Here is a 27,966-nt window from a genome sequence, read left to right as displayed (position 1 = left end):
TGCACGGCACAGAGATATTACTGTTCGCCATTATAAGAACTTATAAGAAGAATTGTTTATGTACAATTTAATTCACATATATTAATACAATTTAATATATCTGTAAAAATATGCGTATAGTAATAGGAAGGGCGGGGGTAACAATGCTAATTAAAATTTATTAAGATTTATTTTATACTAATTTTATCTGTTTATATTGTATTGTTCTAGTTGAACAAGCAGTAAATTCATAAAAAAGCCAATAAACCATATGTGGCCAAATTTAGGAAGCCTAAGCAAAGTGGACATTCATATTGGCATAAAACAAGCATCGTACATATTTCAGACCTTCAACTGAATACGTCTTTCCAATAAAGTATGGTATGTGACAAACAACTCACAGAAATATAGCAATAGTAATACTATAATTATTTTTTTTTTCACTTTACAAAGTAAATAAAAGGGCAGTTACTTTAGAACACGTTATGGAGGTTCCAAGTGTATTTATTAAACTATTATTAAAATAAAATAAAACAGTTCAGTAGTAGGAAATATATTCAACACAAGACGTGGAAGCAAGGAGTTGGCGGCCATCTAGGATGGCCTTGAACTTGACCTAAAAAATTTCCCTTTTACTTCCCAAAGTCCTCGAAAGTCTTCATTTAACCCAAAACTCAACCCTTTTCTAATTTTGAAGGGAAAATTTCAATTTTATTCCCTAAAATCCCCCCGATTGAGGCTTACACTTCCCATATACCAGCCTCCAGTAAGCCCCCGGGAGAGTGACCCCTGGTCGCCATATTGGGTGACCTTGACCCTCATATGCAACACATTCAATCACCCCACTCCTGAACATTGCACGTATAGTTAGGGTGGTCATCTACATCGAGCACCCCACTCCCCGACCGCCATCTTGGATTCTAAATTTCTCCTGCCTTCGCCTTCCACTTAAGCTTCAGTCATATAGGGGTGAGGAGAGGAATGGCATTTGGATAGTTAAATGAGTCGTGGTGAGGAGGGTGTTATGGTAGTAGCTGGTGGCCAATTTAAAATTCTCTGTTGCTCTCTCGTTCCACCTATGCCATGGGCCATTAGGGCGGTGGCAAGTGGAGAGAGGGATATTGGATGGCACGACTGGAATCTGCGCCAATGGCTTCCCCACTCTGCATTGCTGCCGGAGAGGAGTGCACAGGCCTGCCTCGCCGACTGGAGGAGAGAGAGAGTGTGTGTGTGGCTCGGCGGGCCGCTGCCAGTATCGTCCACGAGAAAGTGTGCCGCAGCCACTTCGATGTCACAGGCAGGGCACAGACGGGGAACCTGTGGCTTTAACAGGACTACCATGTTGACATAATCAAATATGTAGTTCTAACATAGGTATAGCTAAAGAGTACTGAATGTCTGCATAGGAATTACCACTGGTCAAACCCAGCCAGTGTAATAAGGAAATGTTAGCTTTTAAATTACACAATAACAAGTTATTGAAATGAATACTACTTTAGTATGAAAAAAAATTAAATAAATTTTGCTGTAAAAGGCCAGAGTTATGGGAGAAAGCATTGAGGAAATAATGTACTTCACAAAAAAAACAACTCGACCACTGTTCACTATCACGACGAACAAAGAATTAAAAAAATAAAAACTGGCTGGCTAAAATATTTCAAGGTAGGATAAACATGGAAAAATTAACATTATAAACTGTGCATCTAAACGTAATAAAACAACGATTTGTACTAAAAATATATAATACATTTACCATTTCCATTATACTTAGCTTTAAACAAACATGCAAAATTAATCACTTCCAGATATATTAATTCAGTAACATCATGAGTTGACTTATTTTCATCTGCAGTCACTTCGCTGAAGTCAGTGTCCAGCCAGATCATTTCGCCATGTAAGTAGTATAGGTTGGTTCCTCCTGCGCCAGACTGCAGGCTGTGGTGGGGGTGCCGACCGCCATTAGGAATTGTGACGTCACGGCGACCATCTAGGATCACATTGACCTTCTAACTTGACCTTTCATTTCATAATTTGCCAATATTTGACCAAAATTACTCAACATTTGCCAAAATTTTCCCAAAATTCGCCAAAAACTGCCAAAATTTCTAGTTTTTTGAAGAAATAAAAGTGCGCCAAAAATTAAAAAAAAATGTTAAAAACAGAAATTAATTTGTTTATTTCGAGGAAAAATTTCCCATACGAGGGAAAAATTCCCGTTTCAGTCCTCAAAATGCCAACGGCTTCAAAATTCCTAAAATTAAGCCACCAAAAGCCGTTCAAGTCATGACCTTGACGATTAGGATGAGATGTATACCATTTTTAATTTATACGTAACCGTTGCAATTTTCGTTACGGCCGCGATCTGGAAAATCCGTATTTTTTAGCTAGTAATTCGGGAAAAATTTTAAATTTCATAAAACATTTTATCAATAAAATTTTACAAAAAATTACGCAACTTTAATAAAGACTTCACCATTTGCCATTTAGTTAAAGTCGCCATCTTGGATTCTAGAAACGATTCACTTTTCGTTCCGCCCGCCATCTTGAATGTGTATGATGTCATCGTTGAACGTTAGGTTACGGCCACCAACTTGGATTTTAGAATGATGCAATTTACGTTATGGCTGCCATATAGATAATTCGAATTTTTTATGCTACAAACTCGATAATTTTTTTTAAAAATTATTAAAAAATTATTTAATAAAAAATTAAATAAAACATTCTGTCATGTTGAATTACGACGTCATGGCCACCATACTGAATATCAGTAATTATTTTCCCCAAAATTCAGAAAAATTTCAAATTTATAAAAACATTAATTAATCAAATTTTAATATAGTTTCAATTAAAAATGAAGACAAGTTATGGAGCTTAGAGTCCTCCTTTCGAACCCGGCAAAGGAACAATGAAAAATGACGACAGATCCTACCTCCACGGAAGCCAACGACAGACTGACCTCCCACCACTAATGCCAAGGTAGGCCTACATATATCTCCAGCTAATATGACATCACGTCCGTCTTCTTGTTTTGTATACTGGAGGCCGCCATCTTGTTTTCGTCTGCTGGAAGCAGCCATCATTTTTTACTCTGATAGAGTGAACTACCATCAAACTAGTTTAATTTTTACTCACTAGAGTGCAGTAATAATTTAATTACTGTGATGCCACCTTTGGGTGCCATATTGAAAATTCGTAATTATTTAGCTATAAATTCGGGAAGAATTAAAAAAATGCATAAAAAAGCCTGCAAATAACATACTGATTGATTAAATCATTTACTTTCCTTGTTCGATACTTAACTGATACAAAAGTGTAATTTTATAGAATCCAATACTAATTTAAATAATTATGGTGGAAAGTCCTTAAAGAGGCTTAAATTCCTCTACTACCAGCCTTCAGTAATCAGATAATGACGTATTGACCGCGATATTGAAAATTCGTAATAATTCCAAAAATCATCAATAAAATAACTTATTAATTTACTTATTGAATCGATGTTTTACTCTCCTTGCTCCAATCCTTGGTCAATGCAAAAATGTAAATTTAATTAAAATTACGAAAACAATACATGTTCAAGAAATTTCTCGATACTGTGTTTAATAGACTGCTTGATATCGTCGGAATTGTAATTGTCTTGATTGTGCACTTTTTCACTTTGTCCTTGAATGGATACGGTTTACCATACTTGCAATACAGCCACAAATAATATCTTAATATCCGTATGTAACTACTTCATCAGTAAGCTGATTAATAATGCTCTGCTTGACATTATCAAGAAAAGTACAAATTTCTTTATTAGTATATGTATAATCGTATGTCCTGCGTCTGGGTTCTGGATGAGGTGCTGAGGTGCCGACCGCCATATTGGATTGTGACGTCAAGGTGTGCATCTTGGATGACCTTGACCTTTGACCTTCAAAATTTGCCAAAATTGGTCAAAATTTGCCAAAATTTACACAAAATTCGCCAAAATGTCCAGTTTTTGGAAAAAAAAATCCCGCCAAAAATTCTCAAAAAATTCGACAATTCGAAAATTAGAAAGAACCAGGGTTGTATGAGTAAATTAACTGTAAGTATTTTACACGTAATTTACATGTAAAATACGTAATGTAAAAAACAATTTTCTTCATGGTGTAATTAACTAGGATTAAAATTAATGGTTTGAGACAAAAAAGAACATTACTTCAATTGACGTCAGCATGCAATTGATATGATTGTGGTCAGCATTAAATTGATATGATTGTGGAAGGCAAGTAATGTATCATGTGTATTCTAGGAACATTGTTATCTTATCACTACATGGAAAGGCAAGAGCCGAGTATGGATGTCTATATATATATATATATATATATATATATATATATATATATATATATACATAGATATATTTAATTTGTGTTAAAAATGAATATATATGTATGTATATATACATATATATTTCATGTTTAACAGACCCTTGTTAGCTTTCTTTACGCTAATATTACAATTTTCGAGCTTAGAAAAAATTCTGTTTACATAAAAGGTACGAGTAAAAGGCACGGGGGACGCTGGACCACGCGGTGCTCGCACTGTGCCGCACTGTGGCCTGGCTGTGGCGGACTGTGGCTGGACTGTGGCGGACTGTGGCGGACTGTGGCCTGGCTGTGGCGGACTGCGGGCCGGATGCGGGCGCGAGGTTCCGGCGGGCTGAGGTCACGGTCGGGAATGCCAGGCTGAAGGAAACACGGCGAGCGGGGAAGTGGCCTACAGCTCAAGGCCAGCGGGAACTGTCCCTCGCACGCAGACCGCCTCGCCGTCTCAGCCGCTCTAACGGTACAGGCGTTATTCACTTCTTATAGCTTACCATCATAACAGTCAATTAAAACAGGCACAGTCTACCAATGCACAATAATTTGGCCAACTTGTCAGTTATAAGATTGCATTGTAATTGCAATCAGTGGACAAGTAGGCCTACTCTCGGACCGCCCAATCGTAATGTGTTTTTGAAGTGTAAACATCTTAGTTCTCGGTACACGGCATTCGGAAGGAGTGATTTCGTGAAAATGGAACGGAATCGATGAACAGAAATGTGGAACAAAGATGGCGGACCCATAAACACGTATATAGTCACTTTTGAAAAAAAGAAATTAGGGTACATACCAAAAGTATTGGTGTGCCAAATGAAAATTATGATAGTAAAACTACCCTGGAATATATTTGGTAAACTAAAATAGTTACAGTAAAAATTAATCCAAATTTTGAAAATACGTTATAAAACGGCATCACACTGTTGATTATACATAATAACCTTGCTAAACTCAAAATTTACCTGTAGCTTAGTGGTAGAACGCGCACTGGTGGATTTGGAAGGACGTGGTTCATATTTCACGTTGCTCGTGTCAAATACACTCATGAGCGCAGCACCGTCGGCCAGGTCCTGGTAGAAATCATGCGTCTTTATTTCGTATATGAAGCTGTCCGTGTCCATGTATGCCAGCGTTATGTGGCCTTTATATTTGGGCTTCTTCACAGCATAGTGGAAATTGTACTTTAATGTCTTCGATAAGTCCACGACCAAAATCCTTGCATATCTATGACGATCAAGAAATATGTTCTCATGCTGAAGTTTCACTAGTGTTAGATTTTCGCTGAAGATGGTTCCATACGTTGCCTCTTAAACTTGTTTTCTGTAAGTTTCCCGAACGATGCATTATTGGCAAGCTCACTCAAAGTCATATGTGGCTGCTTGTCTTTTCAGTGTATTTTTCACAATAATTAGCTCCGTCCAGGCACGCTGCTTAAATTTTAGGACTCTATTGTATTTTCTTTATTTTCAGACCATGCTGAAGAGCTTGCTTCAAGTTTCTGTAGTGAACTATATACTTTGTCCTTTGCTCGAGCGTCATCAGTTTTGACTAACGCGAGCCGGACGGGCAGGAACGGCAGGTCCTTATGTTCCTCGTGGAGGGCAGACGGATACTCCACATCAACTTCTAGGATGTACCCCATCCGCCCCTCGTCAGGTATCGTCATCACGTCGATATCAGCGCCCACCCACCTGAAGCCGTTGGTCATCAGTTTTGACTAACGCGAGCCGGACGGGCAGGAACGGAAGGTCCTTATGTTCCTCGTGGAGGGCAGACGGATACTCCACATCAACTTCTAGGATGTACCCCATCCGCCCCTCGTCAGGTATCGTCATCACGTCGATATCAGCGCCCACCCACCTGAAGCCGTTGGTCATCAGTTTTGACTAACGCGAGCCGGACGGGCAGGAACGGAAGGTCCTTATGTTCCTCGTGGAGGGCAGACGGATACTCCACATCAACTTCTAGGATGTACCCCATCCGCCCCTCGTCAGGTATCGTCATCACGTCGATATCAGCGCCCACCCACCTGAAGCCGTTGGTCATCAGTTTTGACTAACGCGAGCCGGACGGGCAGGAACGGAAGGTCCTTATGTTCCTCGTGGAGGGCAGACGGATACTCCACATCAACTTCTAGGATGTACCCCATCCGCCCCTCGTCAGGTATCGTCATCACGTCGATATCAGCGCCCACCCACCTGAAGCCGTTGGTCATCAGTTTTGACTAACGCGAGCCGGACGGGCAGGAACGGAAGGTCCTTATGTTCCTCGTGGAGGGCAGACGGATACTCCACATCAACTTCTAGGATGTACCCCATCCGCCCCTCGTCAGGTATCGTCATCACGTCGATATCAGCGCCCACCCACCTGAAGCCGTTGGTCATCAGTTTTGACTAACGCGAGCCGGACGGGCAGGAACGGAAGGTCCTTATGTTCCTCGTGGAGGGCAGACGGATACTCCACATCAACTTCTAGGATGTACCCCATCCGCCCCTCGTCAGGTATCGTCATCACGTCGATATCAGCGCCCACCCACCTGAAGCCGTTGGTCATCAGTTTTGACTAACGCGAGCCGGACGGGCAGGAACGGAAGGTCCTTATGTTCCTCGTGGAGGGCAGACGGATACTCCACATCAACTTCTAGGATGTACCCCATCCGCCCCTCGTCAGGTATCGTCATCACGTCGATATCAGCGCCCACCCACCTGAAGCCGTTGGTCATCAGTTTTGACTAACGCGAGCCGGACGGGCAGGAACGGAAGGTCCTTATGTTCCTCGTGGAGGGCAGACGGATACTCCACATCAACTTCTAGGATGTACCCCATCCGCCCCTCGTCAGGTATCGTCATCACGTCGATATCAGCGCCCACCCACCTGAAGCCGTTGGTCATCAGTTTTGACTAACGCGAGCCGGACGGGCAGGAACGGAAGGTCCTTATGTTCCTCGTGGAGGGCAGACGGATACTCCACATCAACTTCTAGGATGTACCCCATCCGCCCCTCGTCAGGTATCGTCATCACGTCGATATCAGCGCCCACCCACCTGAAGCCGTTGGTCATCAGTTTTGACTAACGCGAGCCGGACGGGCAGGAACGGAAGGTCCTTATGGTCCTCGTGGAGGGCAGACGGATACTCCACATCAACTTCTAGGATGTACCCCATCCGCCCCTCGTCAGGTATCGTCATCACGTCGATATCAGCGCCCACCCACCTGAAGCCGTTGGTCATCAGTTTTGACTAACGCGAGCCGGACGGGCAGGAACGGAAGGTCCTTATGGTCCTCGTGGAGGGCAGACGGATACTCCACATCAACTTCTAGGATGTACCCCATCCGCCCCTCGTCAGGTATCGTCATCACGTCGATATCAGCGCCCACCCACCTGAAGCCGTTGGTCATCAGTTTTGACTAACGCGAGCCGGACGGGCAGGAACGGAAGGTCCTTATGGTCCTCGTGGAGGGCAGACGGATACTCCACATCAACTTCTAGGATGTACCCCATCCGCCCCTCGTCAGGTATCGTCATCACGTCGATATCAGCGCCCACCCACCTGAAGCCGTTGGTCATCAGTTTTGACTAACGCGAGCCGGACGGGCAGGAACGGAAGGTCCTTATGGTCCTCGTGGAGGGCAGACGGATACTCCACATCAACTTCTAGGATGTACCCCATCCGCCCCTCGTCAGGTATCGTCATCACGTCGATATCAGCGCCCACCCACCTGAAGCCGTTGGTCATCAGTTTTGACTAACGCGAGCCGGACGGGCAGGAACGGAAGGTCCTTATGGTCCTCGTGGAGGGCAGACGGATACTCCACATCAACTTCTAGGATGTACCCCATCCGCCCCTCGTCAGGTATCGACATCACGTCGATATCAGCGCCCACCCACTTGAAGCCGTTGGTCGGAAGAGGCAACGACATGGCCCATCCATATAAATTGTTGGCGTCAACATACATTATATTATTTTGACGGCTGGCTGGGATCGTAGGTGCGGGGAAGGCAGGTGTTGTTCGCCTTGCAGTGACGCTTCACCACTTGAGCGACCCCGTCCCTGATCCCAGATCAGATACATATCGTACTTGGTCATCAGTTCCAGCCGTACTTGCGTCTCCTTCAACATGGCGTCGAACGTGAACCCTGGCGCGCTGACGTAGTGGCTGCAGACAAGACCATAAGTTGTCAGACACAGCTGAAGAAAGCTCTCAAAAACATCGGCGAGCAGCAGCAAGTCTGTCTTCAGATAAACATCACTGTAGTCGCCCAGGGTCACGCAACCGAACTTGTCCCATGCCGCTTTCACATGTTTATAATCACTTTCACTAATGTTACAGTCATTTAATTCATTATAAATTCTTCTTTAGGCGGCGGAAGACGGTGTAAATACTTTACCATATGTGTATGTAAGGAATGAATAATAATATATTATATACAAGAATATAATTATATATATACAAAATATAGCTTGAAATTAGTTTCCCTACTCGTATGTTTCGCGCAGTATTTTCAGTCGGGGTGAAGTACTGTGGGGAATAGATGAGCATTAATGACTAATTTGAAGTTAATTATACCAAAGAAAGACTTTAATCACTCATAATTAATATTTTTAATTAGTTTCAATTACTCATATTTAATATTTTTATTTAATTTGAACCTGAAAAGAATAAAATAAATTAAAGTTTAAAAAAACTTAAAGAAAAAGCTTTTATCGTTGAATAAACTAAAAATTTAAAAAAAAATTAAGTTTTTGTCCAACAGCCAAATAATGCACCAAAACTCAGTATAACTAAAAGCGTGGGGTGCTTGATATAATTTGTCTTAAATTTTCTATCACTAATTTTTTTTTGGATTTAGTGATAACAAAAATATAAATAAATAAATAAATAAATAAATAAATAAATAAATAAATAAATATATATATATATATATATATATATATATAAGGCTAGAGTTGTTCCTGATGATGGCGACTGCGACGCCAACAGAAACGTCGGTGATATCTTCACTTTGGACGTGGCTGCTACCCAGAAGCCAAGCTACTCCAGACAATGGGCGCGAAATCATGCGATCTTTTTTGAAGATGGATAGACACGATTTTTTTCTGATACCTTTAAGGCAGAGGAAATTTAAGTTTTTTTTCATGCAGGGTGTGTAACATTTCTTTACTTATTAATTACATTTTTTTTTGCTGTGATATTCTGTATTATTCATGGTATGTACTCCAAGAGGCTTCGGCGAACCGTGGACGTGATATGTTTCTTCGCGGCAGCATGTTCTAGCAGAGGGGGCGGGGGGAGGGGCGCGCTACTGGATATTGTTGTTTGTGACGTAGGTAGCGCTGCGGAGTGCTCGACTGTCCCCTGGGACGCAGTTATGGATTGTGAAGACCTGCAAAAGCTTACGTTATGTATCGAAGTATTTATATACAACTCTATAGTATGTCTATAACACACTTTATTCATAGGCATACTTAAAACACTTTAAAGAATTTAACGGCATACTAAAACACAGTTAATAAATACACAGAACTCATCTTATAATACTATAAATACTTTAAAATTTAATCATGATTTTTAAGTCCGAGCTATACTTACACATATAATACTATATGCTATTAATAAATATAACATGACTACCGTATCTCTATTTGTATCCAATCAAAAAGGTTTTGAATTTAATAAACATAGTTTCACTTTAATATTTCACATTTACATAAATATAAAAGAGCATACATATATAAAGCATATGTTCAAAAACATATTGTTACGACCTATGTGGGGAGAATTTTGTTCCTAAGGGATAGCCCAATTAAGTTTTATCACAGTTTAATTAATTAGTTATATCTACATTAATAATAAATAATTGTACTTAAAAATGTCTGATCACAAATCACTGGCTCTTAAAACTGTTTATTCTCGAGTCACTCAATGTCTGTCAAGTTCCGCAGTTCTCACTCACTGGAGCTAGGTTTAACAGTGGTTCGTCCCTCACCTCGCGCCTGTCCACTCACGAACTCCGCGTCGCGCCACTCGCAGGGTGGTGGAGGGAGGGTTCTGTCTCACCCTCCTCGCCGATGTCGCACTTCCCTTCACTCGCGGAACTCTCCGAACCCTCGGAACTCGCTCGGAAGTCTCGAGGCACTCGCGCGGCACTCTCCTCCTGGAACTCGCGTGGAGGCCGGCGTCTCTGCTTAAGTACTCGTGGGTCGTCTTTACGGAACCGACGAGAGCGGCTGTGAAGAGTCGCGTCAACCCGGGCCGACCCGACGCCCGAAACATCAAGAAAGGTGGTGCCCATTCATGCCACTCCGCGCGGTAGCCGGCGGAATTCCCAAGGCCGCTCAGCGATAGATAACAGCGTAGAGGAAGGAATATGCTTGATGAGCGGAGGGGGTGGGTGGTAGCGACGACCCTTGTAATCCTGCCAGGCGCGCGTGGCATGCCTTACGTCAGTGGATGACACGTGACACGGCACGTGATACCAGTGGCCGCCAGCCAACTCCGTACCTGGCATCGCGGTATGGTCTCTCGCATTCGTAACAATATTTATACATACATATAAAAAGATTTTACTTTAATAACTGTAGTATATCTATATCTAACCCTATCCATGTATATTCATAAAATAATTTTAAATGGCATAACAATTATGAATATCTCCTAGAAGCATATGTAATACTAGAGACTTCGATAAAGAAATTTTTTCATGCGTTCTTCTAATGCACTTAAAGGAACATAATCTTAGTCGCACCATGCTCTACCTCTCCATCCAAGTCGGTGCCTTTTTCAATTCAAGGTGGCATGGGATATAGCGAATTGAATGCTTTCCTTGTGCACTCTGTGCGCATAAAGTAATATGTTCTTAGGCGCATCATGCTGCGATTCTTAATTCAAAATTTTAGGTGGTACTAAATCCAATATGGCGGGTGATGGAGCGCATTAAAGTCTTGCCTTGTGAACTCTGTGCGCAAAAGGGAACATATTATGGCAGATGGAAAGCCAATCCCAGATGGCGCTTCCTAGCGCTAAAAATTGTGTTTCCCTCTTGTAACTTATTTTTGAAATTTAAATTTGGCATGCTCTGGTAGCCTGTTCTTGAACCAAAGATAGCCTACTGTGGCACAATCAGTATACTATTTTTTTGAAATTTTTATGTGGCACGATTTGGTAACCTGTGCTGGAATTAGAAATGGTAGTCTCTGTCAGAAATGGTCAGAACTAAAGATGGCTTCCTCTGGGAAACTATTTATAACTTAGTGATCCCTGCAAAATGTGACTTCTACTATTGGCTTAAAGACATAGCATAATACCTTATTTTTTCTTTATTCTCCAACTGGTCTGTTATCCGAGCGGTTAATGGCGTATGTTTCCAACCCAACATGCTGTGGTTACCTTCGGCCACTTCAATGGAGAGATTTTTGTACAAAATAAAATTCATTGGTGACAGTGGCACCACCTACCTTCAAGCTTTGTAACTAAGATTGCCACCAGCAGATGAAATCACGATGGTGTAAGAATCGTAAAGTTGAATCACACATCCAAAATGGTGGTCGTAACGAAAAGTGTAATGGTGATTTCACACACATCCAAGATGGTGGTTGTAACGAAAAGTGCAACGGCAGTATCGCAATTCTAAGATGGCGGAAGTTTCTAGAAAAGTGTCAGAATTTTAGAAGGCTGCTGGGGTCAAAGGCCAAAGTCAAAGGTCAACTTCAAAGGTCAGGTTCATATTCAAGTTTTCGACCGATGACAGAATCCCATAATCCTTAATCAAAGATGTTCGCCGATGACAACATCCAAGACGGCGGGTGGCTCCCTGGCTCCCCATCCGTAATCTGGTGTCCCAAGACATACTTAGTACACCTAAATATCTACATCTAAATATCTAGAAAATTCTTACAAAGTCCAAATTGCATATTTTGGAAAACAGATTGTTATTTATAAAAATAGCTGTATATTGTATAGAATTGTTTCCAGAAGTAATTATTAATAACACATTGATATGAGAAATGTTTTTTGCTTTTCGGCTATTTACAAAAATCGTTTGGAAATTTGTTTAAATGCTTTTAAGTACAAATAAATGTAGGGATGACACCAAAATTGGGATAAAACACATTTTTGCTAAACAAGACTTTTAAAGATCCCGTAAACATTGATGGCTTACGTTTATGCATTACGTATGTAATAGCAAGAAACTTTTATTTCTAGTTGTTTGTTTATGTTTGTCGTGTGGTTACGTATTTCATGTACACACGAATGCGATATTTCCTTTCACTTCACGTCCTTCCCGTCGAACATATTGCTCTGCTGTGATTTCTACATTAAATATGTATTCTATAGTCCCTGATCATAATCCAAAGGTGTAGTGTGTGAGACGTATCTTTACGTAAAGTGCAGAAGCCTCTGTCTGCTAGCCCGGCAGAGCGCGGGCCAAATCGCGCACCAGGGGGCCTCGCGCTCCATCAAACCGAGAGCGAGTCTGCTCGAAGGTTGTGGTTGCCAGGGTGCAACCACTCCAGCTCGAAGACTTGGACGGCTAAGTGTAGTATGAAAGTAACTTGAGCCAGGCAGAGCACAGTCTGAGTCGCGCAGGAGTGAGACTCCTTGGAGGCTGTGGTCGCTAGGGCACAAAGGCTGTTCTTCTCGGTGACTTGAAGGAGCTAAACTCAGCAGGAAAGAAACCTGGCCCGGCAGAGTGTGGTCGAAGTCGCGCCCCATGTGACCTTGCACTTCGTGAGACCGCAAGCGATTCTCCTTGGAAGCTACGGTCTCTAGGGTACAGGCCCTCTAGCACGGAGACTTGAACGCACTTACCCCATTAGGAAAGAAACCTGGCTCAGCAGAATTTGGTCGAAGTCGCGCCCCATGTGGCCTTGCATTTCATGAGACCACGAGCGATTCTCCTTGGAAGCTACGGTCTCTAGGGTACAGGCCCTCTAGCACGGAGACTTGAACGCACTTACCCCATTAGGAAAGAAACCTGGCTCAGCAGAATTTGGTCGAAGTCGCGCCCCATGTGGCCTTGCATTTCATGAGACCACGAGCGATTCTCCTTGGTAGCTACGGTCTCTAGGGTACAGGCCCTCTAGCACGGAGACTTGAACGCACTTACCCCATTAGGAAAGAAACCTGGCTCAGCAGAATTTGGTCGAAGTCGCGCCCCATGTGGCCTTGCATTTCATGAGACCACGAGCGATTCTCCTTGGAAGCTACGGTCTCTAGGGTACAGGCCCTCTAGCACGGAGACTTGAACGCACTTACCCCATTAGGAAAGAAACCTGGCTCAGCAGAATTTGGTCGAAGTCGCGCCCCATGTGGCCTTGCATTTCATGAGACCACGAGCGATTCTCCTTGGAAGCTACGGTCTCTAGGTTACAGGCCCTCTAGCACGGAGACTTGAACGCACTTACCCCATTAGGAAAGAAACCTGGCTCAGCAGAATTTGGTCGAAGTCGCGCCCCATGTGGCCTTGCATTTCATGAGACCACGAGCGATTCTCCTTGGAAGCTACGGTCTCTAGGGTACAGGCCGTCTAGCACGGAGACTTGAACGCACTTACCCCATTAGGAAAGAAACCTGGCTCAGCAGAATTTGGTCGAAGTCGCGCCCCATGTGGCCTTGCATTTCATGAGACCACGAGCGATTCTCCTTGGAAGCTACGGTCTCTAGGGTACAGGCCCTCTAGCACGGAGACTTGAACGCACTTACCCCATTAGGAAAGAAACCTGGCTCAGCAGAATTTGGTCGAAGTCGCGCCCCATGTGGCCTTGCATTTCATGAGACCACGAGCGATTCTCCTTGGAAGCTACGGTCTCTAGGTTACAGGCCCTCTAGCACGGAGACTTGAACGCACTTACCCCATTAGGAAAGAAACCTGGCTCAGCAGAATTTGGTCGAAGTCGCGCCCCATGTGGCCTTGCATTTCATGAGACCACGAGCGATTCTCCTTGGAAGCTATGGTCTCTAGTGTACAGGCCGTCTAGCACGGAGACTTGAACGCACTTACCCCATTAGGAAAGAAACCTGGCTCAGCAGAATTTGGTCGAAGTCGCGCCCCATGTGGCCTTGCATTTCATGAGACCACGAGCGATTCTCCTTGGAAGCTACGGTCTCTAGGTTACAGGCCCTCTAGCACGGAGACTTGAACGCACTTACCCCATTAGGAAAGAAACCTGGCTCAGCAGAATGTGGTCGAAGTCGCGCCCCATGTGGCCTTGCATTTCATGAGACCACGAGCGATTCTCCTTGGAAGCTACGGTCTCTAGGGTACAGGCCCTCTAGCACGGAGACTTGAACGCACTTTCCCCATTAGGAAAGAAACCTGGCCCGGCTGAATGTGGTCGAAGTCGCGCCCCATGTGGCCTTGCATTTCATGAGACCACGAGCGATTCTCCTTGGAAGCTACGGTCTCTAGGGTACAGGCCCTCTAGCACGGAGACTTGAACGCACTTACCCCATTAGGAAAGAAACCTGGCTCAGCAGAATTTGGTCGAAGTCGCGCCCCATGTGGCCTTGCATTTCATGAGACCACGAGCGATTCTCCTTGGAAGCTACGGTCTCTAGGGTACAGGCCGTCTAGCACGGAGACTTGAACGCACTTACCCCATTAGGAAAGAAACCTGGCCCGGCTGAATGTGGTCGAAGTCGCGCCCCATGTGGCCTTGCATTTCATGAGACCACGAGCGATTCTCCTTGGAAGCTACGGTCTCTAGGGTACAGGCCGTCTAGCACGGAGACTTGAACGCACTTACCCCATTAGGAAAGAAACCTGGCCCGGCTGAATGTGGTCGAAGTCGCGCCCCATGTGGCCTTGCATTTCATGAGACCACGAGCGATTCTCCTTGGAAGCTACGGTCTCTAGGGTACAGGCCGTCTAGCACGGAGACTTGAACGCACTTACCCCATTAGGAAAGAAACCTGGCTCAGCAGAATTTGGTCGAAGTCGCGCCCCATGTGGCCTTGCATTTCATGAGACCACGAGCGATTCTCCTTGGAAGCTACGGTCTCTAGGGTACAGGCCCTCTAGCACGGAGACTTGAACGCACTTACCCCATTAGGAAAGAAACCTGGCTCAGCAGAATTTGGTCGAAGTCGCGCCCCATGTGGCCTTGCATTTCATGAGACCACGAGCGATTCTCCTTGGAAGCTACGGTCTCTAGGTTACAGGCCGTCTAGCACGGAGACTTGAACGCACTTACCCCATTAGGAAAGAAACCTGGCCCGGCTGAATGTGGTCGAAGTCGCGCCCCATGTGGCCTTGCATTTCATGAGACCACGAGCGATTCTCCTTGGAAGCTACGGTCTCTAGGTTACAGGCCCTCTAGCACGGAGACTTGAACGCACTTACCCCATTAGGAAAGAAACCTGGCTCAGCAGAATTTGGTCGAAGTCGCGCCCCATGTGGCCTTGCATTTCATGAGACCACGAGCGATTCTCCTTGGAAGCTACGGTCTCTAGGGTATAGGCCCTCTAGCACGGAGACTTGAACGCACTTACCCCATTAGGAAAGAAACCTGGCTCAGCAGAATTTGGTCGAAGTCGCGCCCCATGTGGCCTTGCATTTCATGAGACCACGAGCGATTCTCCTTGGAAGCTACGGTCTCTAGGGTATAGGCCCTCTAGCACGGAGACTTGAACGCACTTACCCCATTAGGAAAGAAACCTGGCTCAGCAGAATTTGGTCGAAGTCGCGCCCCATGTGGCCTTGCATTTCATGAGACCACGAGCGATTCTCCTTGGAAGCTACGGTCTCTAGGGTACAGGCCGTCTAGCACGGAGACTTGAACGCACTTACCCCATTAGGAAAGAAACCTGGCTCAGCAGAATTTGGTCGAAGTCGCGCCCCATGTGGCCTTGCATTTCATGAGACCACGAGCGATTCTCCTTGGAAGCTACGGTCTCTAGGGTATAGGCCCTCTAGCACGGAGACTTGAACGCACTTACCCCATTAGGAAAGAAACCTGGCTCAGCAGAATTTGGTCGAAGTCGCGCCCCATGTGGCCTTGCATTTCATGAGACCACGAGCGATTCTCCTTGGAAGCTACGGTCTCTAGGGTATAGGCCCTCTAGCACGGAGACTTGAACGCACTTACCCCATTAGGAAAGAAACCTGGCTCAGCAGAATTTGGTCGAAGTCGCGCCCCATGTGGCCTTGCATTTCATGAGACCACGAGCGATTCTCCTTGGAAGCTACGGTCTCTAGGGTACAGGCCGTCTAGCACGGAGACTTGAACGCACTTACCCCATTAGGAAAGAAACCTGGCTCAGCAGAATTTGGTCGAAGTCGCGCCCCATGTGGCCTTGCATTTCATGAGACCACGAGCGATTCTCCTTGGAAGCTACGGTCTCTAGGGTATAGGCCCTCTAGCACGGAGACTTGAACGCACTTACCCCATTAGGAAAGAAACCTGGCTCAGCAGAATTTGGTCGAAGTCGCGCCCCATGTGGCCTTGCATTTCATGAGACCACGAGCGATTCTCCTTGGAAGCTACGGTCTCTAGGGTACAGGCCGTCTAGCACGGAGACTTGAACGCACTTACCCCATTAGGAAAGAAACCTGGCCCGGCAGAATGTGGTCGAAGTCGCGCCCCATGTGGCCTTGCATTTCATGAGACCACGAGCGATTCTCCTTGGAAGCTACGGTCTCTAGGGTACAGGCCGTCTAGCACGGAGACTTGAACGCACTTACCCCATTAGGAAATAAACCTGGCCCGGCTGAATGTGGTCGAAGTCGCGCCCCATGTGGCCTTGCATTTCATGAGACCACGAGCGATTCTCCTTGGAAGCTACGGTCTCTAGGTTACAGGCCCTCTAGCACGGAGACTTGAACGCACTTACCCCATTAGGAAAGAAACCTGGCTCAGCAGAATTTGGTCGAAGTCGCGCCCCATGTGGCCTTGCATTTCATGAGACCACGAGCGATTCTCCTTGGAAGCTACGGTCTCTAGGGTATAGGCCCTCTAGCACGGAGACTTGAACGCACTTACCCCATTAGGAAAGAAACCTGGCTCGGCAGAATTTGGTCGAAGTCGCGCCCCATGTGGCCTTGCATTTCATGAGACCACGAGCGATTCTCCTTGGAATCTACGGTCTCTAGGGTATAGGCCCTCTAGCACGGAGACTTGAACGCACTTACCCCATTAGGAAAGAAACCTGGCTCGGCAGAATTTGGTCGAAGTCGCGCCCCATGTGGCCTTGCATTTCATGAGACCACGAGCGATTCTCCTTGGAAGCTACGGTCTCTAGGGTATAGGCCCTCTAGCACGGAGACTTGAACGCACTTACCCCATTAGGAAAGAAACCTGGCTCAGCAGAATTTGGTCGAAGTCGCGCCCCATGTGGCCTTGCATTTCATGAGACCACGAGCGATTCTCCTTGGAAGCTACGGTCTCTAGGGTACAGGCCGTCTAGCACGGAGACTTGAACGCACTTACCCCATTAGGAAAGAAACCTGGCCCGGCAGAATGTGGTCGAAGTCGCGCCCCATGTGGCCTTGCATTTCATGAGACCACGAGCGATTCTCCTTGGAAGCTACGGTCTCTAGGTTACAGGCCCTCTAGCACGGAGACTTGAACGCACTTATCCAGTAGGAAAGAAACCTGGCCCGGTCTTGAGGTGAGAGTTAGTCTCCTCGGAGGCTGCGGTCGCTAGGGCACGCCGGCCCTGCAGCTCGGCGGATACTCGAGCCGGCTGCTCCGCAGGAAAGTAACCCGGCGCAGCCAGGGGCCAGGGGCGGTGCCAAGGCCACCAGAGCAGCGAGTGAGGCCGCGACAACCGCTCTTGGCAGCGCGGGTTGCACATAACGGACTCGTTTTAAATTTACAATCTTGTTCCTTACAGTGTCACACTCAGGATTGCTGTCGCTGTGGCCGAAGTCCGCACGTCAGACGGCCAAAATGCATTGCTCTTATGAAGTTTTTAAATTAATGTAAGGTTTTACGACGCAGTGTTATGCATATAATGATCCTGAACAAAGAGACTTTAATGAAGCTAAGATACTCCAAACAATGTTACAACGACTCTTGTTTTTAAGAGACAAAGCGTGTTTTAATGTCAATTAAAATAGGTATAAAAAAGCTGAATTTAATATAATAAAATTATTTCAACATAGTTATATATGATTATATGCATATTTTTTCCGGTTATTGTATCTGATCTGTCTCATAAAAGAATGTTGCCGCCTCTGAACCAGCACACAGCACTAGCCGCGGATAGAGATCTGAGAGCTGTGCCAAACATTTCCTCCAATCAAATAATTCAATAGAGAACAGAAGTGCATGCATGTCGTGCGTTATTGGCTGCCTAGCTAGTACAGGACTAGTATCCCATGTGGCCTAGCTCTGGGCAGTATTCGTATCAACTATGTGAACACTTATCAGTGTAAATTGTCATATAGTACATAATATATGTATTTCAAACTATTTTTAAGCATATGTGCCTGTTAACTATTTTAATTGTTGATAAGGTCTATCGACAATTTACGTTATCTTAACTGGGTTTTCAATAAGTTATTATTAAACCAACATGCGATCAGTTCTGGTCTGATTCTCTAAGCATTTTAACCCATATGGCTTTAAATTGTTTATTTTTATTCCTAGTTGAATTATAAATAAATTATCAATTTTTTTCTGAAACTCCAGTTTTGATTGTTAGACACATAAATAACTGTTAGTGAAATGTTTGTCATTTTGATTCATTCTAACGTTTAAGCAGCTTGAATTAGACAGGTTTGAATGGAATTGGGATGTTAACAAGTTTTTTTTATTGTTTACACTGTAGAGGAAATCTTGTGGCTATTCCGAAATTACATACATGATAATTCTATTTTTAATATATCCTTAAAACTGTACTATTTTATAGTGTTTATGATACATATTTAGATGGAGGACAGTTTTTATTCTAACCATTTTAGAACAATGCAATGGAAGTCATGAAAAGTAAAAAAAAGTGATGAATCATTTACGTTATTACTTAGAATTTATTTATAAATATAAAAAGTTATTTTTATTATTTTGTAAGCCTAACTTGGTGTTGCAATTTCGGAACTCATTAACTATATTTATTTGTTTTCATGTTCAACTCAAGGCTAGTCGGGCCCACTAATTAGGCTAATGTGTCACCATGAACTACTTGTTGGTTGTGGGCTGGGGCCAAGCCGTGGGATGGAGGGCCAGACTGTCGGCATGTCTCGGGGCAGATAAGGTCAAGGTCAACTACTGAAGGCAACGTGTTGTGGCACTATACCCAAATAATCATTTCTTTTTTCTTCTTTACAGTTATGTGGAGTTTAATACTATATTTATTTATTTTTCATGAAACAACTTGGAGTTAAAAATTTTGCGAGTTAAAAATGTAGCACATTTCCGCATGAAATAAGTTTTGCAACGTTAAAGTTGTTTAAATAAAGTTTAAAACTATTTTTTTGGTAACTTAGAGCAATAAAACCTACTCATACGCACTCTTTGTATAGTATGGCTAAAACAATGAGAATAAGAACTTATACTAGCGTTTGTGATCTCTTTTATTTTCTGTTGAAGTTTTACACTTATTTTTGTTTCTTATTACTACAAATAATTTATCGATACAATTTCTACCATAGTATTGTTTTAGGAAGAGTACAATACATTATCACAGCAATGACCAAATGTAAAGGGGTTTTTAAAACATAAAGCTGCAAAATACATTGTGTTGTAATTAATTTTTTTTAAAATTTAGTTGTCTCGAGCTTACCGTGCCCATCAAATAAACATCTTGACAGAAAATATTCACATGCTAGCCTAAGTAACACAGTTTCGGGGAGTTCGCCATAAGTACCATTCAACTATTTCAACATGAGATTCTGTAATGGTACAAAACCCGATTGTATAGATTGTTGAAGTTCGCATGAGAGCAGTGTGCCGTAGTGAGCAGGCGTGGCCAGGGAGGCCTGGTGCGGACACTGGACGTCTGTGAAGCGCTGACTGCTCCGAGATGTGACTGTTGCGAGCCAAAGGCGACTCCAGGGAGATGCGAGCGCCCAGAGCCGCGAGGCTAGCACAGACCTGTAACTAGCTGATAGCTGCGGCTAGAAGCCCTGTGGCTAGCAGAGCCTCGTGACTAGCGGGCCACGCTACTAGTAGAGCCCCGGGACAAGGTATGCCTTGCGACTAGCAGAGTCCCGCTACTAGTAGATATCGTGGATTGCAATCAATGCTTATCTTAGACATGTTCCCGAAATCTTTGGATGTTTGAATAATTTCTGCAAGTAGCTTAATGGCAGGTACAGTGTCAGCTGCAGCGAGCCGGTGTAAGAGCACACTGGAGCCACGCGAGCGCAGTGCGACTGCCCGCCGAGAGAGGCGCCAGGGTCGCGCGCCAGGGCCGCGCCGCGCTATATAACGCGCTGCGACTGCTCTGGCGCTCACACAGTCGTCGCCTCCGCGCCACACCACAGCAGTGACAACATGCTCAGGCTCGTGAGTATCAGCCCGCGCGGACACTGTTGGCGCACGTGCAGCGTCCTGCCGGCCTAGCGGCGGCTGGAGTGTAGTTCCTTGGCGCGGCTTACACGCGCCGAGTGTACGAACCGAGCGACACTCGCGAAAAAAAATATACTTTGGCTAGCAAGGGCGCCCATACCTATGGGCAGGGTGGGTCAGTGGCTCCCCCTAGCTTTCAGACAAAGAAAAAAAAATTAGGTGTTCTTGAGCATTTTGCCCAAATTTTGAGTCCTTTAAGACCATTTTTGGCCATTTATTTTGTCATTTGTGATGGTTTGCCCCCCTCCCCCCTTACAAACTTTCATATGGGCGCCCTTGTTGGCTAGCAATTAAATTAAAACTTACGAATAGCTTGCTTCCCCTTCCATTGCGCATAACGTCGCAGTTGACACTTCCAACGGTTGAATCACTCTTACTCTTTGGCTGTAAATCAATCAGCATGATTTTAAGAAGCGTTGATAGATCACTGTCATAGCTACACTACGAGGACGTACACTGCTTTAACTCGCGGGCAAACCACGTTGCCGCAGCCTCCAGCAGCTCTCCTGAAGGCTGTGATCCCGGCTGGGCTGCAGATTGTGGTTCCAAGCGCTAGGCTGCGCATGGATTATTCCCTGTAATGCGTTAATTTAGTTCACCTTTTAAACTACGGACTAATAATAACTTATATTAGCAAATCATTAGCAATACGGAGAGGAAAATACCATTTATCTGTCCAAATCGTCTAAAGTAAGCATTGGCTAATAGGTACGTTAATTTAGATACAAGCATTATTAAATTATTAAAACCAAATTTGTATATTTATTTGATGCACATTTACTATCACTAAACTATAAAACCCTTCTCTGCAATGGAACCCAAACTTGCAATATTCTATTATATTTAATAGCTTCGACATTTTATCAACTGTGTATACGCACCATTTTCATTACCGAATAAGTCGTTAAGTTTTTGGTCCAAAGTGTTTTTAAGACCAAAGAAAGCGACCACGCACAAGGGTAAACAAGTAAAGGAAAGGAGCTTAAATTCATCGTTAATGTAGTACAATATATTTGATTTCATTTGTTACTATTCAATCACTTTTACTTTAATTAAATAGTTTTTAAAACTATGCGTATTTATTGTAACAACATCGGTACCTACATAAAAACCGCATTAAGAGAGGAGAATCTATAATACTCTTTATATAAGAAATTTTCGTGTAATCTGTGACAAAAAGTTGGCACGATGAGTAGCCAATCCAGTTTTTATGACGAACGTTTACACGGGTGAATGGAGTCACCGATCCCACCAAAGATATTGCTGCTGAAAACTCTTGGGCACCGACTCGGTGGTCATTAACCTCAACCCTTGGTTTGCCTCGCGAGCATGTCTACCCGCGTGAGTTTCCAGTTATAAAAACTGTCCCGTCACCTTGAATTATTGCCGTCACCCCACAGAAAGTCACCGCCCAAACAAGTGATTCACGAGACAGACGCGCCTCTGGAGCGCCGTGTGGTTCGCAGCAGGGGCGCAACAACAGGGGGGCAAGGGTATTTTGCCCCCCCCCCCCCTGTGAAACCTTGAAGTGGGGGCAAACGGGAGCAAACACGGTGCTGTGTAATCAATTTTTAGATAATAAAACTGCTTAAATATCACCATTTTCCACCTTGAAATACAAATTTTCCCGGGGGAGGACCCCCGGACCCCCCGCTTCAATAGGGGAGATCGATGATTCTTTATAAAAAGGTATATTGCCCCCCTTGGGAAATGTAGTTGTTGCGCCCCTGGTTCGCAGTGCAGAGTGCCTGGCCGGCGCTGCTGGCTGCCAGCACAGCCCTGGGGGAAGTGTCTGGGATCAGTGACGTAGCTGCCATCATCATGTTGTGTCGCACAGACCAGAAGTCAGCGCGGCGGTGAAGAGCGAGAAAGGAAATCGAGGGGTTAGGGTAGGTCAGCAGGACAATAGGATAGTAGGGGAAGTATGGGGGCTGAATTCGTATCGGAGGGGAGCTGTACTCTTCATTTACACACTTTGCCCGCTCAATCGAATTTGGCCGTTAGTGGGTGAAGGCAATGTAGCTGAGCTGAGGAACAAAATGATCCACATTAAAGAAAGGAGTGTTATCAGCCATTACGTAATATGCAGTAAAAGTAAGTGAAACAAATATGTTAATTCAAATACCTAATGGTTCAGGAAAATTCTTTCATTTTCTAAGTCGGACCATGGTTAGTAATGTAACACGAGATTCACACTCGTAAGCTTGCATGGCCTCCCACGACGAAGACTTGTATGGAAATGTGACAAACAATATGGTGACATGGCTGAATCGAGGGGAGAGAACTCACTAAAACTCACTGACGGAAAGAGGAAGTATTCCGTGTTGACAGGACTCTGAAAGAGATACACGCAGAAGTGTCCCCCTGGTGGCAGTGTTTTTAGAAGAGTAGATATGTGATCCGGCCATGACCAATAGGCCGTATACTGCGCCGTCTAATGTTTGTTACGCCAGTCCGTTCCGAGCAACTCGTGTTTGTAAAAAATTATGGATCCTAGCTCGCCAGACTTTTAGTTCGCACACTATATTTGACTTCCAGACAAACAGTACGCGAATATTGGCCTAAACATTAGTCCTTTTGGTAAATGGGAGAAGGTATGAAATTAACTGGAAATAGTGTGCCACACTGATTTCATATCTTAAAATATTGGTGTCACCTATGAATTCTATAGCATGCCAGAATGAGATTTTTTTGAAGGTAAAGGTTTGACCGAAAATAAAAACATTGTTCAAAAAACTTAAATTGTTGTGCCAAAACTAGAAATTGAAGTACACGCTTATAAGGAAAGTTTGTTAATGGCTGTATTGGGAGTTTTATTCCTCAGAAACACGCGCTGTAGTTATGATAAAATACAGTTAAGCGGGTGGGATATGTTCTCATTTTGAAACAAAAAGTAGACATTAAATTGTTTTATGCACACAGAAACTTGTTCTTCTATATCAAGAATGATTGGCATAAACGATTCTAGTGTGAGGATGATAAAAAAAAAATGGAACGTGGCATATGAAAAAGCTTTGCTTTAGCGATGTCATATTCAAGGTCTAAAGCTGATTTTTGTCTTGTAATTTTGTCATAACAAGTTACAAATTCAACATGTGTAAATATGCATTTAAAAGTTTAACACATATATTTATGTATTTAGAGACAGATGCATTTTTTTTTACAAAAGAATGCCTCTAGAGCAGGACGAATTTCCTACATTTGAGACCTAGGTATAAAAATTTTTTTACCCCCAAGTACATACACTAGTCTGCCAATTCAAAGGTAATAGTTACAGCCATTTTCGAGAAATTTAGTACATATGTATACATATATAAAAGTTTATAGTTTAATAGGCAGTGTAGTAAAATATGGCATGTACATTAGGTTCACACCTCAAATTAACATCAATACTCCCCCAGGCATATAACCCCGTTAGGGCGTGGTCCTGGTTAGGAGAAAGATGGGTCTTTTACATGCCAGACACTGTTACCAGTGCTTAACATGGGTTCCAAGAACCGGGAAATATATTCGCCATTTCCAATCGCGGCATGTTACTGGAGAGCACCCGGCTAGGTCGAGAGGTTGAGGAGACCCATCCCAACTTCGGACCCACCGACCCACCCCCAGCTCCGCCGTTAACCCCCAGACCTCCTACAGAGCCAGCCCCCTCTGTGATATCTGAGTAGCAACGACATGGAACCATACCTCTCACATCCCTGGGACCCCTCGGTCACTGCTCGTGATCCAGCTGAGGCCTATCCAACCTCTACTAGCTCAGCAAGCTAGTACCTGAGCTTAAGTAGCTCAACACTTCCACTCGTCAGCAGGGCGGGGACCCCTCGGAGTGTTCTCCAAGCATAGGAGGACCACTACCACCACGTTTCCTACTCCAATCCTGATACTGAGCCATTAGAGGAAATCTCAGCAGGGAACTATCACAGTAAATGATCAGTCCCGTGGCACCCTTCATCTTCAGGTATAGTGCTTTCCCAGGCAGCCTCACGGCGGCAGAGCACCCCCGAATCCAGACAGGGATGTACTTGGGAACTTGAATATCAGCATATCTCCCGCCCGAAGGTTACAGCTGTGCCAGAGCCCGGGTAGGTAAGGTAACACCAAACCAAAGATTGCCTTAATTACCGCTCCTTAGACGATCCACCGCCCAAAGCTTACAGCCTTGCCAGAGCCCGGGTGCCCGGACCGGGAGCGAACCCCCACCGCGCTACCGCCCTTCGCTATTCCATATGCATCATGGATTCTTCACGTTGAATCCGATGCTTTGAGACACCACCTAGGGTTTGGGGTCCAAAACCCCGCAGTGGAGTTTCTGCAGGAGCAAGGCGTAGTCACCTACTCACAGCTTACTAATCCACCAGAATTCCCGTTCCGACATACCGAGGAAGTCTGAGGAGTGGGCACCCCCGGCATTTCCCATATTTGTTTAAACACTGGCGCCACGAGAAGGCTATGGGTTGCCATAAGCGGGAGAGGCTATATATTCGCATCACACGCCCTTTTTGGATCTTGCTGAGAGCATCACTCAGATACTAGAGCCGACTACAGCTCCGACCCGTCATAGATCCGCTCTTCATCCCATAGGGTCGACGGGAAACCCTTTGGGACGCAAGACCCTTAAGCCAGCAGTAAAAGATGGCAGCCCTTATCCATTGCTTCAAAAAGGCAGCGAAATGATTAAATTTGTCACTCTATTATATACCATTTTAAGTATTTGATTTTGGTAGCCAAGTTTATAGCATTCATATGAAACATTTATTTGTACGTATGCCTAATTATTTTGCTATTAGAAAGATACGTCAAAAATTTTGTTTTTCAGGTTGAATCTCAATAAATCATATCCTATGGTATATAGCATTAAAAAATTTAACATTTATATTGCCTTGTAGGAATTATAGCAGACAAGTTGACACGAACACATCAGATTGAGATTCATACCAAAATAGCATATCATTAAATTTTCATATTTTTCAATCATAAAAGGCTCCTGATGAAGATGGAATTCTATGTACATGTCTAGGAACACCAGTTCCTATGATCTAGCGACACACGACGTGATATATATTTGAGATTTACGGAACCAACAGTAGGTACTAGGTTGCAATTGCAAGAAGGTGCTAATGCCAAAGGAGGTTTAGCATTTCAGCCCGAGATCGTATCTAAAAACACTGTGTAGCCAAATTTAAATTTCTGTCGCACCTTTAGAAATAGGTATGTCTGTAATCCAAAGAAACAGTTAGAATATCATTGGCAAACTTCGTAGTCTCTTGCTCTGTTTTATGCTTCTGGCAAAAAAGTTGGTGAAATGCAGACCATGTACCTAAGAATCCCAAAGAAGAATGCCAACCGTTGTGTCAGAGCGGACGGCGAGACGTGACACCGGCTGTCTGTGTCGCAGGTGGTAGTGTGCGCCCTCCTGGCAGTGAGCGCCGCCCAGTATGGAAACAACCCCAACAACGCCCAGAACGCGGCCATCCTGAGCGAGCAGCGCTACCTGTCCGGGGACGGCACGTTCGGCGCCGCCTACAAGCAGGAGGACGGCGTCGAGTTCAAGGAGGAGGCCGACCAGGACGGCAACCGCCGGGGTTCCTACAGTTACGTGGACCCCACGGGCCAGAGACGCACCGTGCACTACACCGCGGGCAAGGACGGCTTCCGCGCCTCCGGGGACCACCTGCCGGTGGCGCCTCCCGCCCCGGCGCCGCAGCCGCAGTACCAGCCGCAGCCCCAGTACAACCCTCCCCAGCAGCAGTACAACCCTCCCCAGCAACAGTACAACCCTCCCCCTCAGCAGTACAACCCTCCCCAACAGCAGTACAACCCTCCCCAACAGCAGTACAACCCTCCCCCTCAGCAGTACTACAACCCCACCACCGAGGCGCCGCACCGCTTCTACCCTCCCGGCAAGCTGAACCTCAACAGGACGCCCGACGGCTTCAGCTACTCCTTCAACAAGAGCTAGTGCGGCTCCTGCAGGCCTAACCTCGACTGACTGTATACTATGTATATGTGCTGTGCTGTGCTGTGTGGCTGAGTGTAATAAAATATCTGTGTGCTTGTGTCGATAATTCTGTGGCATTTAATTACCTTTCTAATAACACTACCAAATGACGTGAACTTAAACATAAAATAGTAAAAAAATCCCACAGTTAAATTAAGGATCTTTCTTGGCTTGTGGGTTTAATTTGCGTCACAATTGAAGAGGTCGTCCACATTGAGGTCGACATTTGAGTCACCATCATCGGGTAACATACAAGCCATAAAGTCTCGGACAAGGGCCATGCAAGACTGCGATAATTTTTAGTCAAATAATTATTTTTATTTATTCAAGCCTCTCAGAATATTTTCAAGATATCCAAGAACAAGTCGTATTTTTGGATCGCAAACAACAGTTTATTATAGAAAGAGTCACAATGTGATTGTAAGTGACATACAAAGCAAAATTACTTTGTGACTGGCCTGTACAGACAATTTACCTGGTGCCGCATTCTTTTGAGTGTAGCGCCAAACAATGGCTCTGAGAGACACAGTGGACAGTACCGCTACCTAACAGCATCCTTGTGCGTCCTCACAAGGAAGCTGGTAGACCTGGGAGACCAGGGAGATCTGGAAGACCTGGGAGACCTGGTAGACCAGGGAGACCAGGGAGATATGGAAGACCTGGGAGATCTGGGAGACCTGGGGGACGTGGGGGACCTGGGAGACCTGGGAGACCTGGGAGATGTGGGGGGAAAGGAGAGCAGCTGTGCTGAGAAGGGCGACCTCGCCCCACGCGGACGGGCTCCAGGACAGGGCGTGGCGGAACTGGTCCCGCAAGGCCGCCTGGTCTCGCGGGACCGGAGGTTACGTCCAAGGATGGCAGTCCGGCCTTGCCCGGGCGCCACTGGAGGCGGTGTTGCGCTCCCAACACAGCAGCTACTCGTCTAGCGGACACGCTATTATATTAGGTTTATCGGCGTGTGTGAATAATCAACCAAAACATTTTACAATTTAAATTATTATTTTTGTTTCTTTATTTTAATTATAATTATTTATAATATTTTTTTTTAATTTTATAGTAAAAATTTATTAGAACTATACAAACCTCTAAACTAACTTACATCATTTAAATAACTAAAATTAAGCATTGTT

At 44.7% G+C, this 27,966-nt stretch overlaps 1 protein-coding gene across 1 annotated transcript; it reads left to right on the top strand.

The window, feature by feature from the left end:
* Positions 1-20,727: 20,727 nt before the first annotated feature.
* On the top strand, positions 20,728-26,903 carry LOC134542581 (endocuticle structural glycoprotein SgAbd-2). Its single transcript, XM_063386957.1, has 2 exons — positions 20,728-20,775; positions 26,234-26,903. Exons 1-2 carry the CDS (start codon positions 20,764-20,766, stop codon positions 26,795-26,797), a joined length of 576 nt encoding a protein of 191 aa, XP_063243027.1. The 5' UTR covers positions 20,728-20,763; the 3' UTR covers positions 26,798-26,903.
* The last annotated feature ends 1,063 nt before the right edge of the window (positions 26,904-27,966 follow it).

The sequence above is a fragment of the Bacillus rossius genome, assembly GCF_032445375.1.
Source record: "Bacillus rossius redtenbacheri isolate Brsri chromosome 9 unlocalized genomic scaffold, Brsri_v3 Brsri_v3_scf9_1, whole genome shotgun sequence".
Classification (NCBI taxonomy): Eukaryota; Metazoa; Arthropoda; class Insecta; order Phasmatodea; family Bacillidae; genus Bacillus; species Bacillus rossius.
The sequence above is the reverse complement of the archived record's forward strand: the minus strand, read 5'-3'. Positions and strand labels throughout refer to the sequence as shown.